Source organism: Phoxinus phoxinus (genome assembly GCF_949152265.1).
Source record: "Phoxinus phoxinus genome assembly, chromosome: 14".
In the NCBI taxonomy this organism is placed as follows: Eukaryota; Metazoa; Chordata; class Actinopteri; order Cypriniformes; family Leuciscidae; genus Phoxinus; species Phoxinus phoxinus.
Window position 1 is genome coordinate 19,420,608 of NC_136889.1, and position 14,866 is coordinate 19,435,473.

Sequence of the window (14,866 nt, forward strand, 5' to 3'; positions counted from 1 at the left end):
GACAAAATAAACAATAATGTCAGTTTCTGTCCAGTCATTTTAAACCTTTTATGAGCTCCTTGGTTTACTGAAAGAATATAGTCACAACAAACACAGAAAAAGTTTAGTTTTCAAAGAATAGTCAGGAGTGGATACTTTATTTGGACCTTTGAAAGAATGGACTTGCTTATTTTGCGTATTTATTTGTAAATATAAGAGTAGGCCTACCGCATTTTTTTTTCTGTTTTTTTTTGTAGTAGCCTATGGTAAAAAAAAAAATCATTGAGAGTGAAAACACATTGGGTTGATCTATGTCGTACTTGACCCTTAGAGCATTTACTTTGCAGTCTATCATGAAATATGTCCAAAATCTACTCCACCCTGTGATATTCGTCATAGCCAACATGACAGTCTAAGTCATGACTACAAATTTTTCCCATTTACTTTTTTAAAACCCAAAATGTTTAAAAAGATCTGAAACATGGTCAATGAATAACCAAATAAAAAATGATTCACAATATTGGTTACACAATATTAAAGTAGGATACTGAATGTTATTTCAGGAGGATTTCGTGAAATGTTTATATATATTTATTTTTTTATTTTAATTTAATATATTTATTTGAAATATAAATCTTTTGTAACATTCTAAATGTGTGTACTGTTAATTTTGATCAATTGAATGCTTCCTTGCTGAATAAAAGTATTAATTCCTAAAATCTTGCTGACCACAGTTTATATAATATTTATAAAATTTTACACTTGCTTTTTTTGTAGGCTAATTGCAATTAAAGCTGCAGTCTGTAACTTTTTTTTTTGTTTAAAATGTAAAAAAATTATATAATGAGCGAGTACATCATGAACCCATTTTCCAAACAGTGTTTTTGTCTTATCCTGAATTACTACGGTACACCTATAATAAGTGTTTATATTGGGACTATTTTAGACTGGTATGGGTTGTACCACTGCGGAGTAGCCCAGTACCTACGTGACTCATCATAGACAGAAAAATATAGAATGTTCTTCCGGAAGACGCATCCAGTTCTGTTTATTAACCGCTAGAGCTCCAAAAGTTACGGACTGCAGCTTTAAAGGTGCAGTGTGTGATTTTTAGCGGCATCTAGTGGTGAGGTTTGCGAATTGCAAACAGCCAGTCACTTACGGCCTATCCCTCCCTTTTCAAATCGAAGGAGAAGCTACGGTGGCCGACGTAAACAGCACATTTCTCCCCACATTGCAAACCCACAACACAGCGAGGGAGAAGATTAGTAAAAGTTTAGCTGGCTAATGAGCTGTTATGCTGTAGGCTAACGTTAGTGTTTTACGGTCAATAGTACTAATCAGCTGATTGTCTCACGAACGTAACCAGCACATTTATCCCCACATAGCAAAGCCATAACACAGCAAGGGAGAATAACTATGTTACATGAAACAATATAACTCCATATTTTACACCACTGACAAGGGAAAAGTCACTTCTCACGGTGTCTATGGCTAGCTTCTAGGTAATGCTAACATTATGAAACAACAGTTTTCATTTACATTGTTAAAGTTGGAATACCTTACCTATCCAGCAGAAAACAGGCAACTTCGGCGTCACTTTGAAAACCTTTTTCCCCTCATAAGACCATTCCACCGATGTTGACTCGTGATTTTTGCCTTCGTTTCTCCCTTATTTTTCTGGCTTCATCATACTTCCTCTTCTTCGAAGCAGATTTACCCTCCGTCGGCTCTTGTCCTAAACAATATCTGTGGTCATTAATTTTCCAGAAATTCTGCTGCGTCTTTTTCTGCTGCTTCTCATTCAAGTTATTGTCGATACATGCTCTGTAGCGCTGTTTGTTCGCTGTCGGCTACGGTAGAAACATGACGTCACAATATGTCGACCTTCATAGAAGGGGGTGCCTGCACTTATGTAGATATAAATTACTCATTCTAAGGTAATAAAAACATAACGGTTCATTAAGTAAGGTTTTTATACACCACTGAAAACATGATCTTACATTGCATTTCTGTCAATAGATCCTCAGAAATATTACACATTGCACCTTTAAATTCATAGTAAAACTGACTAAAATAAAAGAACATGACATGGCGAAATACTGACTAAATTTAAAGCTGCAGTCCGTAATTTTTTTGGGTTAAAAATTATCCAAAATATATTTTTTAAAGCAAGTACATAACCAGCCAGGTTATGTACAAAACGGTATGTTCAAAACGGTAAGCTTGTAATAATGTTTTTAATTCCAGTGGGTACTGGTGGGAAATTTAATCATGTCTTTGCGTCATTACATCACATCTGTACACATAAAGAAGGTGTCTCGGCTAGTAGGCTATGAGTGTGAGGATGTTGGAGGTGGAGATTTATAGCCTTTTCTCACTGCACTTGATATAATTAAACTTATCAATTTAATGGCGGATCCAGAAAGGTTCAAACGACAATCACCAACTAGAGATTCACCCGTTGTAAAATGCAAAAGACTTCGGAGTGGCTACAGAAAAAAAGAGACTGCAACCGGCCCAATGCGAAAGCAAGGATAAATATCGGAAGGGCATTACATTTAGTCACACAATGCTGATGTTGTTAACATTAACAATTTGAGAACAAAGTATAATTTGCACGGTTTGACGTGATATGATAAGCGATCGTTAGATTTAATCAGCGCAATTTACTGCAATGCTTTTATTTTTCTTAGTTGGTCAGAACAAAAGTAGATGTTACTTATTGTTCAGATGAGATTTTCCAGTAAAAATTCTTATGTTGGTCATACTTCCAAAAAGTATCATCTGTGATTCCGAATGACAGTATCCACACCGGCGCGGCGACTGACAGCCGCACATTCTCCTCAAAACATTAGATTCATCCGCACTGTGCCGTGCCGAGGCACAACCCGCGTAAAGTTGACAATTCCGCGAATAACTGCAATTGCAAATTTCGTACTGATACGGCGACATAGAGGAAAAGCTACGGACTGCAGCTTTAAAGGATATTTTCATCAAAATACAAAAACTATAACAGAAATGACCTGTTCACATGCATCACAGCATTTTTGTTTTAATCTTCACTTTAGAAGGATGTGTCTTTACAGTCTTTACATGTATAGGAGGCCAAAACGCAGACATATCCGTGTAGACGGGGCCTAAGCTCAAAGAATAAAGCCACAATTCTTATCTGTAGCTTCCCAGTCAAATCTGATATTACCTTTGAGACAGGTGAGATTTTTATGATTTCCATCAGCGTTTTTAAGGGAACTTGAATAATGTCACTCTTTATTCCCATTGCCTGAACAGTGAGTGTGATTAGCTAATATAACAATTTGTTGGAGCTCTGAAACTAGCGACGGGTGACGAGACGTCTAATATCTGACATTTAGAGTTCTAAGGATCTCTGATTGGCACTTGATTAGGGCCTAATTCATGCCATTATCTCCTCCAGTAGAATTAGCTGGGTAGAAAATTGTGTGGTAAATCACAGGGGCTGGAAACAGGAGGGGTGGGGAGGAGCCAGGAAATAAGGGCTAGAGTCGGAATCAACACTTTCAGTTACCTAATCATAAAGTTGACTTGGGGCCCAACAGAATGGCACGGGATCTCCAAGTGTTTGCCAACTTATTTGGCTATGAGGTGTTCCAATCCGTGTAGTTAATTTAGGACAATTTACAGAGTTCTTCTTCTTGCTTTCCTCCTCCAGAGTTTCTGTTTTTCACCCAGCCCACCCTAACCCGCCCCGGTGTGCACTTAATGGCAGCTGCTCCCCCAGGCCTGAACTCCAAACCTCACCAGGGACGGAAAATAATTAGGGAGGGAAAATTGCGCCTGACACCATTTCTGAAAAGCAGGGTATTATAATGAAAGCAGAGCAAGGATCTTTGTGTCAGAGGGAAAAATTGAAAGGAAAGGAGTCGGAGAGAGAAAGACTTTGCGAGAAAGGCCTTTGGGAGGTTAGCGAGGCATTACTGTCTCGCTGCAGCGCTTGTGGGAAAACGTTAAAACTCATGCATGCGCCCAACAGGTACCTGACTTTTCTCCAGGCACTTCTGCACTTCTGCAGGAGTAAGGGAATGTTTTTAACATGTCGTTTCATACATTTTAGTCAGTTTCTTCTAACTACAATGACATTTTTTTTTAGTATATATAAATAAAAAATATATTTATATATGTTTGTGTCTATGTGTATGAAGTGATTCAGTATGCTGGTGTAAATCATATTATTTTTACATTTCTCTTCAAAAACATTCATCATCTTTTTCTTAAAATCAATTAATTATTGTCATGTCATGATTAAATTTTTTTCATCTAGTCTTCATTATTATTGACAAAATCAATGCAGAACACCTTCAAAATGAATAACTCAACTGGCACTGAGTCACACATCCTACAGCCACACACGTCTTGAGTGGATCGATGCAACATTAGCGGTAATGGTGGAGGAGACTTGGAATGGCGATGGTGGACAAGACCAGATGCTATGCTGCATAGTAGGGGAGCGGATAAATGACAGATCCGCTGTTGAAAGGTCCAGCAGGGGCATTGTGGCTTTTGAAGAGGAGTGAAATATTACACTGGGCGGCATAGTTGCAGGATTACTACAGGCTGAAAGTGCTGTTTTTAGAGCCTTGGCAGCTGTCTTGAAAGCACGGGAAGCCAGGGACTGCAAATTTCTTTAATAGCCAAGCGATCAGTGTTTATACTGAAACATCAACTTTAGGAGACTGCACGAATATGCTGTTGGTGGGCTTTTATTTGATGACCCCGGTTGTGATGTCACTTTAATTTGCATAATAAGCCACAGAGCAGATGATGGCAACTAGCAGAAGCTAGCCGCCTTAAACTGCACTTAACGTGTCTTAAGTGACACCAAGCAGCCAAATAAAATAATGTATGTTGCTTAAATGTATTGGTAAGACCATTAATTGTTAGTATTGCACCAGAAAGACACAAATAGCACACTATATCTCTTAATGACACATTCTCCGTTCAAAGGTGACAATAACACCACACTTAGCTAATGACGAACAGAGGCAGCCTTTGTAAGTTCGCCAGCGTCGCAATCAGCAGGGAATTCTCCTTAAATCCTCCCCAGATTAGAAAATAAATTGACACCCCGGTTTGCATCTGGGTCACGCTTCTGCTGCGGCTCGGCTGAGACCTGCTTTCGGTGTTGTTAATTCATTTGTCATGAACAGAAATCATCGGAGTCGCTAGGGAACGATTGGGAACAGTAAGTCCTGCATTTGGAGCCCTACACAAATTCCCCTGGTTAGAAAGCAATGGTTATTGATTCCTGCAAAGAATTACATTGTTTTGTGCCATGAGTTGTTGTGTCTGACTAGAAAGTCGAGGAATCGGCTGACTGGACATGATTGCGCCCGGGATCCAGGCTTGGCCCCGTGGGCTCATTACCTTGGCTGGGTGGGAGAATAGGCTCTCTGCTCTGCTTTCTCATCTCAAAAGCCATTTTTTTTATCGGAATTCATCTCTAAATATACCTGCGGTGGGGGAGGTGGGGGGTTAGTGAGATTACGGTATTGAGCCGGCAGACGATTTCAGTTTTAGTGCCCAAAGCGATTTCAGATTGCCTGTCTTTAGAGATGTATGAATGCCTGTGCATTTTGATACCTTCGCTTAGCAGTGAAACAGGGAGCATGGGCTGCCACTCACACTGACGCTGGCATCACCTGATATGGCATCTGCTGCACCCAGCCTGCTGAACTCGTCTCCAAACTAATGGAGTGAAATTAAACCTGAGCTACTATGATGCAAGGCCACAGAAATCAGCTGAAGCCTCTCAATGCGTCTAACAGGATTTGCTGTCACAGTGAGCTGAACTCCCAGATTACTTCTGAAAATCATTTCTTGCATCGTACAACAATGCAAACAGTTCGATATCCACGGAAAGTCACGTAGGGGGTTGGTGCCAAACAGACGTTTGGTTGCGAGGCGATAGACGCAAAGATATGTTGCTCTGAAGCTCTTGTATTGCAGATATTTTGTAATCGGGAACTCGTTTTAAACCCTGCAGTCCAGCAGCCTCTTGCCTAGAATATTGATGAGAGTCTAAAAACGGTGCTAATGTGAATGTCGTTGTGCATGTGGGTGATAGATAATCCCATGCAGGCAGACAAAAGACGAAAGTCCAGAGACTTGAGGTGAGGAGGAGGATTCTGCAGCAGCTGGTGTTCACCTAGAGTTCACCTAGCACCTGCTGGAGGTGATCTGAAGCTCCGTAAAGAACTAAATCTGCACTCTCTCATAACCACTCTCAATCTACCACCAATTCTGTTTTATTCAACTTCAGACATTATTATGCACCATATCTTGTATTTCACTCATCATTTTTCGTCTCAGGCACAAAGTGTGACATTTTGACAAAAAAAAAAAAAAAATCACTTGTAAACAAAAAACAAAAAACCTTTAAAACATTAGTTATATCACACAATGGTCATTTGTTTGTTTAGTTATTTGCTGGTTTATTTAAATGCATAATGTAATTGTATTATGCTTTCAATGTAAAAACAAACATTTAATTTTAATCTAGCTCACCAAGGCTGGATTTATTTGATCAACAAACAAACAAACAGTAAAAATGTCTATAATTATAATTATAATTTTTTATATTTGAACATTTTAAAAAGTCATTTATTCCTATGTTGGCAACGTTGAATTTACAGAAATCATTACTCCAGACTGCAGTGTCACACGATCCTTCTTAAAGCAGAGCTGCTCATTTTACAGTGTAATATGCATTTTGCATTATTGAAATTGTTGTCTGCTTTAACCCTGCTGGTCTGTTTGTGGTCTATAATAATAAAAAAATAATAAAAAAATCAACCAAGTCACTGATGTCAGTGATAAACACAAACCAAGCAGCAATAAAGAAAAAAACCCACTGTTTTAGGCTGATCCGGGTGAAGATGAAAGCTAGTATGGTATGCTTGGCGTGGGATTGTGAGGAAACAGAATAAATCAGCATTTGTGATGTTTCTTTGACTAGCTTGAGACATGCAGAGGGCAAAGATACGAGAGCTGCATAAGCATCAAATAATCAGACATAGGAAAGAAAGCTCAACATATGCTGAAACACAATTGATGTGTTCACCAGCAGCATCAGGTTAGATAATAATGGGCTTTGACAGGCTGTGAGGATTATGTGCTGATTGACTTGTATCACCTGATCCGCTCCTTGGCCTCCAGCTCCAGATTTTGCTCAACAACTCTGTACAAACAGGAACCGTGGAAGTTCAGGCTTTGCACTCTGACATAATTAGAGGGAGGCATTGTGCCTTGTACGTGACGTAATATAAGAGCATGTAAGAGTGTCTTACAGACTTAAGGTCTGTCTATCTGTCTGTCAATCTTTCTTTCTTTCTGTCTGTCATAATCTTAATCATCTAGATCTAGTCTCAGCATCAGACATCACGCCTACAGACTGTTGGGTGACATTTAGCACTTATCAGGATCAGCTAAACGCGGTATTTTCAAATGTATGGGATGTTCACAGCACCATTGTTGAGCCATTGTTGCAGTAAACTTGCACAACATTCTTGAATGAATTGTACAATATTCTGTTATTGTGAGGACATTAACTTTAGGTTTTTACAACCCTAAACATGACACCGAAGAAAACAAAGTGTGATTGGTTGCTTAACATGTCAGTCACATGTCCTCTTGGGCGGTCCTTGGCCAATGAAAGCTACTATGTAGTCCAGACCTTGTGTTGTCAGTCTTAAGGTCTTGATACGCGAGACTAGTGGGTTATAAACAAGGATCAGTAAACAAACTGAAGTGGGATGATCCATAACATCATGAGCTTCTCTTTTAACTGTCTTTAATTAAAAATGAACATTTTGCAAAGCGTTATTAATTATTACTTTTGAGACGCATCTTCACAAGCTTCTGCAAACAGGCTCCCATTACTGAAGGTTTATTTCCATGCTTCCCACCTACTTGAGCCCAAACAATCACACATACATGTTGATTACCTGTTCAACATACTACATGAATTGTATTGCCTTTGATCTGTCCTTGCAATCTGCAATAACATGCTCCACTTCCTGTAACACTCATCTCTCAAGGGCTGTGGTGTGCTTGACCAGGCATATTCACGAGAGGCGTGATTCACAGCCAAATGACTTTAAATGTTAACGCATAAGAGCTGTAATAATGTACTTTACATCCAGCAAAATATGCTGTTTTTATGGTGATGCGTTTGCTGAGCTAGAGACTTTATGTGTAATGAACTTTGTTTACAGGGGCCTGTAATATACAAGAGACAGTGTTTAGAGTCATTATGTGTTCAAAATTATGCAATAGTTAGTTCTGGTCCTTGAATTTGATTGGCTGACAGTGTTGATATACAGCACTGGGACTTTCTGCGTCTTTATAAATAAGGTATTTTTTCTTTCGTTCTGTAGGTTACATTGTTAGTAGGTGGCACCATGTGATTCATTAATGAACAGAAAATGTGACTCGTTATTAGTGCATAACTAAAACTGAACAGATTTGTATAAAAACTATGATTCATTCATGAACTTAACAAGTGACTATCTTTGAGTGAAGCAATTTAATCATTCACTGAATCAATTTGTTTAAAAACAGATTCATTCAGAAATGGAACAAGTGACGTAACTCCATTAGAGTGAGTTATTCAATCAATCACAAAATACTGCTGCTCTGAGACGAAATGGTTAATGGTGTGTTTTTGCCATTGTTTGTAACTAATTTCCCTGACTAAACAGAAGTTTTATTCAGCTGTAGTATAATGAATATGAATATTGTTGAAATGTAATGATGACTCCATGTGGTCCATACTGAAATTCTCAGGAACTCTATATGTATTGAAAAAATACACAACTTCACAAAACTGCAGGACGTAAAGAAGTACGCCTACACGGCTCTGTCAAAATGTCCAATGCAGTGTGATGGCATTTGATGTGGTAATTGTCAGGCTGTCTAAGGAACCGATTCTCTCATTGCAAGCTCTGTCACTGTCTTCATCTATTCGAACTGAGTGCTTTCTCAAAAGCCATCGGAATCTGTATCTGTCGACTTGCTGTCGCTCAGACCATTAAAGATGATTGATTGTGGTGGAAAAATCTTCTCACCAGCTGGTGTCTCCTTCAGAAAATTGTGAAAAAAAAAAAAAAAAAAACCCTGTATGTAGTTTTTGTCAACTTAGGTAGTGTCTGATAAGGAAGAAAGGGAAAAAATTGACTCTTTTTTTGCCAAAGCTGTTCGCACTCATTTACAACGTCATTGTACAATGAATGAGCGAGTGGATCAGGTCGATCATGAAATTTAGCGTGAGCAGCCTCTCTTCTGTAACAGCGGGCTGTCTGTCATCTTTATTGCCTCTCATCTGCTTGTGTCATTAGCGTACTGAGACTGATCTCCTTTATGACATGCTGTTCATCTCTGTGCAAACCAGATCAGTGTCAGCAGCTAAAACGTACATTTAGGTCACATGTATCACGACCTGTTGGCTGGGGCATTGAATCAATCACAGGTTCTGAAGCTGTTTTTAACGCAGAAGTGATTTGTTTTCATTTGTTTAAAATCAACATGAACACCATTTTGAATTTTTAATGCATTTAACGACATTAATGTGACATTTCAGTGTTAAAAATTAATTATGTAACTAGGTTTTTATTCTATATGTACAGTAGACGTTTTTTCATTAATATTTGAGGGGGCTTCAATTGTTTGACTTTTTTGCCTGATATTTTGTCTACCATGCCAAAAATGAAAAGTCTGATTTCTTAGAAAGATAATGACACACCTATTCTCAAAATTCCATATGATTATTCAGATCATTCATCCAAACTGTGTATGGTGCAAGAAAGTTATGTGTCAGAGTTACTTAGATTTCTTTCAGAATAGAGGTCAGGACCTCTGCGTCTGTTGGTATAAGTCCTTCATTTCCGCTTACAAGCTCTTTTTCGGATTTATTTTTCTTATGACTGTACCTTTATGATGTTTCTTTGTGATTGATAATGGGCTGCTGGAGGTGTGCCATGGGCTTTTGAGGGAGGGAAACCATTTGGATTTATATTTCTCTGCCTACTCATGTAAGCAGTACCATCAGTCAAAGGCATCCTGAGCTTAATCATGTGAAATTAAAACATCGGGAGGTGGGGACAACCAAGGGAGAGCAAAATAACACGGAAGACAAAAGCTTTTTCTCAAGACATTAATTTTATACAAATCAACAGTGGTCGGGGACACAAGGGGGTTTAGCACATTTTAGTATCAGTAGTTCAACGGTAATGCCTTCATCTACCATGAGGACTGAGAACTTCTATCTCAAGAGTTTTTGATTTATTTTATTGATGTCTGTACGTATTATTTCCTATTTTAATACATTAATTCATACTATTTTTAATGCTATCATTCACCCCAGAATTTAAATAGTCATAATTTCTCTGTCGTTCAAAACCTGTATTTCTTGGAGCACAAAAGGAGAAATATTGAAGAATTTCAAACACCCCATAATCACAAAAAGTTTAAACTAACACCATGAAACGTCAACTAACTATATTATAAATCACAGCATCATAAAACAATAGATTTGTTTTTTTCAAGAAAAAAAAAAAAGCTTTTAATATTTCAGCAAACATATCTGTTCTCGCTCGGTTATGTAACGCCAAGAATCTGGCGATACGATATGTGTAACGATATAGGGGTTACGATATGATATATTGTGTACTGCAGTATTTCGTGTAAGTTTAGGAAAAGTATCTAATTTTTGTTATAAAGAACACACCACCATATTCATAAAACCTGAGCCAAAAAAAGTTTTTATTTAATCAGAACAGTGGTATCTGCATTTACATTTATCAGTCCCAGTACCATACATCATTAGCACTAATTTTTGTGCAGTCTGAGTAAAGGAAAAATAGTAAAGTGCTTGGAGAATTCTTTAGTATTCATCTAAACGCTGTTCTCAGCAGCGTGGATGGCGCTGGGATGTTTTTTTGAGCCCTTTAGATTCAATGTGTTCCCTGAGTATTGGATTTTGGCACGGCTTATTTTGCAAACAACATGACTCTTGTCGATCTCCTTAAGTGCTTTCTTTATAGTGGAAGCCAAAATGAGTCTACACTTCACCTCTATACACTGCGGCGGGAGCTGGTATCATTATTTGGTCTTCCATTGGTGGTAACCAGTGAGCTGGGTTTGCCAATGCTAATGCTAGCGGTTCACCTTTGCTCTTATGTCAGTTCACATTCAGAGATAAAAAGACTCATCTAGCGATTGGGGTTTAAACCAAACAAAGCCACAGATCTTGGATGCAAACAAATAGATATATTGATACAGTGCTACTAAACATAATATCACGATATTCACATGTATCACGATATTATCTTACAGCCCTAGTTCTCACACTGGTGTTGTTTCTCTCTTTCAGTGGATGGCTGCATACACAGAGCCGCGGGTCATCTCCTGTATGAAGAGTGCCACACGTTAAATGGCTGTGACACTGGAAATGCCAAGATCACCTGCGGCTACGACCTCCCTGCTAAATGTAAGTATCTGCATGTTGCCTTTATTTATTTATTTACTTACTTACAGGTAACTGAAGACCACTATGTTCATAAGCCAAGGGAACAGTAGTGCTCACACAACTCCCTCAATGGATTTCTTACCTCGTCGTTTCTTTAAACAATAAGAATGAATTCTAGAGAAGAGTCTAATGAGTGAGTGTTACCACGCTTCAACTTTGTGATGTTCCTGCAGCAGAGCACCCGTTGTTTGCAGCGATGCACTTTGAGCGCGTATATGTGATTAATGGAGTGGTATTATTAGTGCGCTGATTATTATGATGACTTGCTGTGGTGTGCTTGGCTGGCTGAAGGGGCCATCTGTACTCCAACAAAGACATTAAGGGAACTATTAGTTTGTAATTTGATTGATATTTCATCCTTGATTTATTCCATTAGCTTATGGCATTCTCTGACTCATGTGAGTGATGATGAGCGTCACGCTGGTAGCGGCTGGAAGACGGCGTCGCTACGAGGCGGCGTCACGGGATTTAGAATGCAGGAGGGTGTCTTGTGTCATGTCGTTTGCCTGCTGTGGTGAAGATGTGCTTAAAACATGAACAGACTCTAAACTATGGACTTCTCCTGAGGTGGTCTGATGTAGATATACAAGGTCATTATTTGGCTAAACCCCATCAGATGTAGATTTGCCGGTGTTAAGATGGCTTGATATGGTTTAGCTGGTCTCTCAGCCTGGTTAAGATGGTGTTACGTCATCTAGTTGATCGGTCAGTTGGTTTAGCTGGTCGGCCAGCTGGTCTCCCAGCCTTACCAGCTGACAAGTGCTCTTGAATTATGTGGTTTTGCTGGTCTTAGCTAATATAAAGTAACAATATGTAATTTTTTCGCCGCAAGGGGTCGTTAACCTCTTACAATAATAAAGGCGTAGGTTGATGATGGAAAATTTCCTGCGGAATTATGGAACTTGTCGTCAAGCCGATGGATCTAATAATGTTTATGGATGAGTGAATACATTGATGTTTTTATCATGACTGTGGTGTGAAGTAGGGCACTATTGCTAATAAGAGACAGATATCTGCGCCACATGCGAGTCCCGTTAGCCTCGCGGATATAAAGTAATAAGGACATTTCATTCTACCGAACTACCAGCAAGTGCTGAATTACTACTCACACAGGTCAGTTTATTAGACGAATGAAACTTGTGAGGTAACGCAGCGCTGTTTCACTTGGTCTACACTATCACACTAAACTGCATTTGAGTGTGTTAAAAGTTATGTTATTCTATGTGTTAGTTTGTTGGCTATATGAGACTAGCTGTAAGTTAGATCAACATTAGAATAACATACAGATCATATTCTAACATTTCATCATGTTGAGCTATATAACATTGATTAGTTTTATGTACATTTGCTCACCTGTCTAATAAAGTACATGCAATAACGCCGTCTCGTCAAGTCGGGGACGTGGAGCTCTCGGCATATCGAAAACGCCACACTGATATTGATCCTTGTTTTAGTTCTCCTTTTTTCCCAAAGTCTGCTTGCCATGGTCCATAATGTTTGAACGAAACAACAGCAGTTTCTTTCTTCTGCTAAGCACAACAAATATATTTTGAAAAATATGGGTAACCAAACAGTTGGTAGGCCCCATTTACTTTCTTAGCATGGGGGAAAACATGCTATTGAAGTCAATAGTGCCCATCAACTGTTGTGTTATATATTGCGGTATGAAAACATAATTTCATTAGATGACTTGAATAGCTCAAATTTGGAAAGAATTAATCATTGGAGTATTTTTTATGGGAAGTGCATCTGCATAGGACATAATAATAAAAAAAAAAACATAAAAAAAAAAAAAGATGAATACAATAGAACAAAGATACAATTCAAATAAACTGTGCTTTGTTTTTCAGGTAAGTCTAACGGTATTCAGGAACATAAATGAAATAAATGTAAATTAACACTGCATACATCTTCACTGTATACATTAAAAATAATTAATCGTTGTTAAAGTTACAAATGTGATCTTCTCTTTGTCGTTTGATTAACATTAATGACACAGACATCTGCAGTGTATTAGGCTGTTGTCACTTTAAGACCTAATGTACATATCGAATATAAGGATACACATCCATTTTCTTTCTGTATTGTTTACATTAATTTAAGATATAACTGACTGTGTTTACGAGGATACTCGTCCAGATGGGCATTTGGACATCATTTTGCATGTATGTGTTCAATCAAGCACAAAATGGCAAGAAAGAGAAGTGCATTTCTGTGTTTGCGTGCTGTCTTTATCTGTCTTTGTCTGTTTTTTAAACAATTTTTTCCATGTTAACATGAATTAGTCTGATGGTTTAACCATTGCTAAATATGTTTACTTGTTTTACTTTTAAAAATGCATTCAGACACACCTATGGCATGTTTAATTTAACTGTTTTTTTTCTGTAAGTGGGGATGATAATAACCTTCCAGTCATAACTTTTTTTTTTTTTTTTCTATTCTGTTTCTGATATTTCTGCCATTGGGGCAGCTCAAATATCTTGCAAACATTGTTAACTGTTTTGTGTTCTGCCACCTGTCTTTTCTAACAAGGAGCCAATATTGACTAAATGAGAAGCTCTGTGGCTTTCTCTACTGTCCTTGATTTAATGTTATGTCACTTCTGAGCTAAAACAATTGAATTGGATGTAACAGCATCCAGCAACCTTGAAGCAATCTTTCAGACAGTGATGCCTGAGCTAAAGCTTTTTATAGGCTTATCGAATCCTGGATGGCTGGATGATGTGATTAATTAGTGCAAAGGCAGAATCTCGGCGAGAGGAACATACTGTATGTCTCCTCTTCAGCCCTTAGGAGATTCATCAGTCCTAAAAGCATCAAACGAGTAAGCTGCATTTTTGTCTCTTTCTGCATCAACATCATGTCACTTCATTATTTCTCTGTCAAAGCCGACATCTACTGGAAGTATTCGTGCTCTCACTCGCTTCTCTCTTCCTCTCTCTGTCTGTATACTCTACCCATCGTTCAGTTTTCTTGTCTTAAGCGTTTACTCTTTTGTGACTAATTTCCACCCACATACCCATTCTGAGACTGTCTGTGTTGTTACTTTTTTCATGTCAGAATATGTTGTTGACCGTCTTTATTCAGTTCTTGCAGAAAGTCTATCTCACAGCTTTGTTTGCAGTTCATAGAAATCATGCTTTACAAATAAAAGTCATACTGTGTCGCCAAGTGAAGTTGCGAGTGAAGTTACTACCAGATTAGCATAATTAATTGTAGTCCATTCGTTCTCAGCTGGTTTTACTTTAGGACAAAGATTTTATATTGGACGCCAAGTGGTGGCTCAAAACAGTACTAAAATTGTTTATTTTTCGAAAGAAACAA

The 14,866-nt window shown here is 38.3% G+C and overlaps 1 protein-coding gene across 1 annotated transcript in view; it reads left to right on the top strand.

Annotated features, from left to right (window-relative positions):
* The window catches only part of macrod2 (mono-ADP ribosylhydrolase 2), a 531,158-nt gene that overhangs the window by 180,734 nt on the left and 335,558 nt on the right, over nucleotides 1-14,866 (top strand). Inside the window, exon 5 of the mRNA XM_079635368.1 lies at nucleotides 11,387-11,503. Coding sequence (XP_079491494.1) covers nucleotides 11,387-11,503 — 117 coding nt within the window. The remainder of the gene's footprint in view (nucleotides 1-11,386; nucleotides 11,504-14,866) is intronic.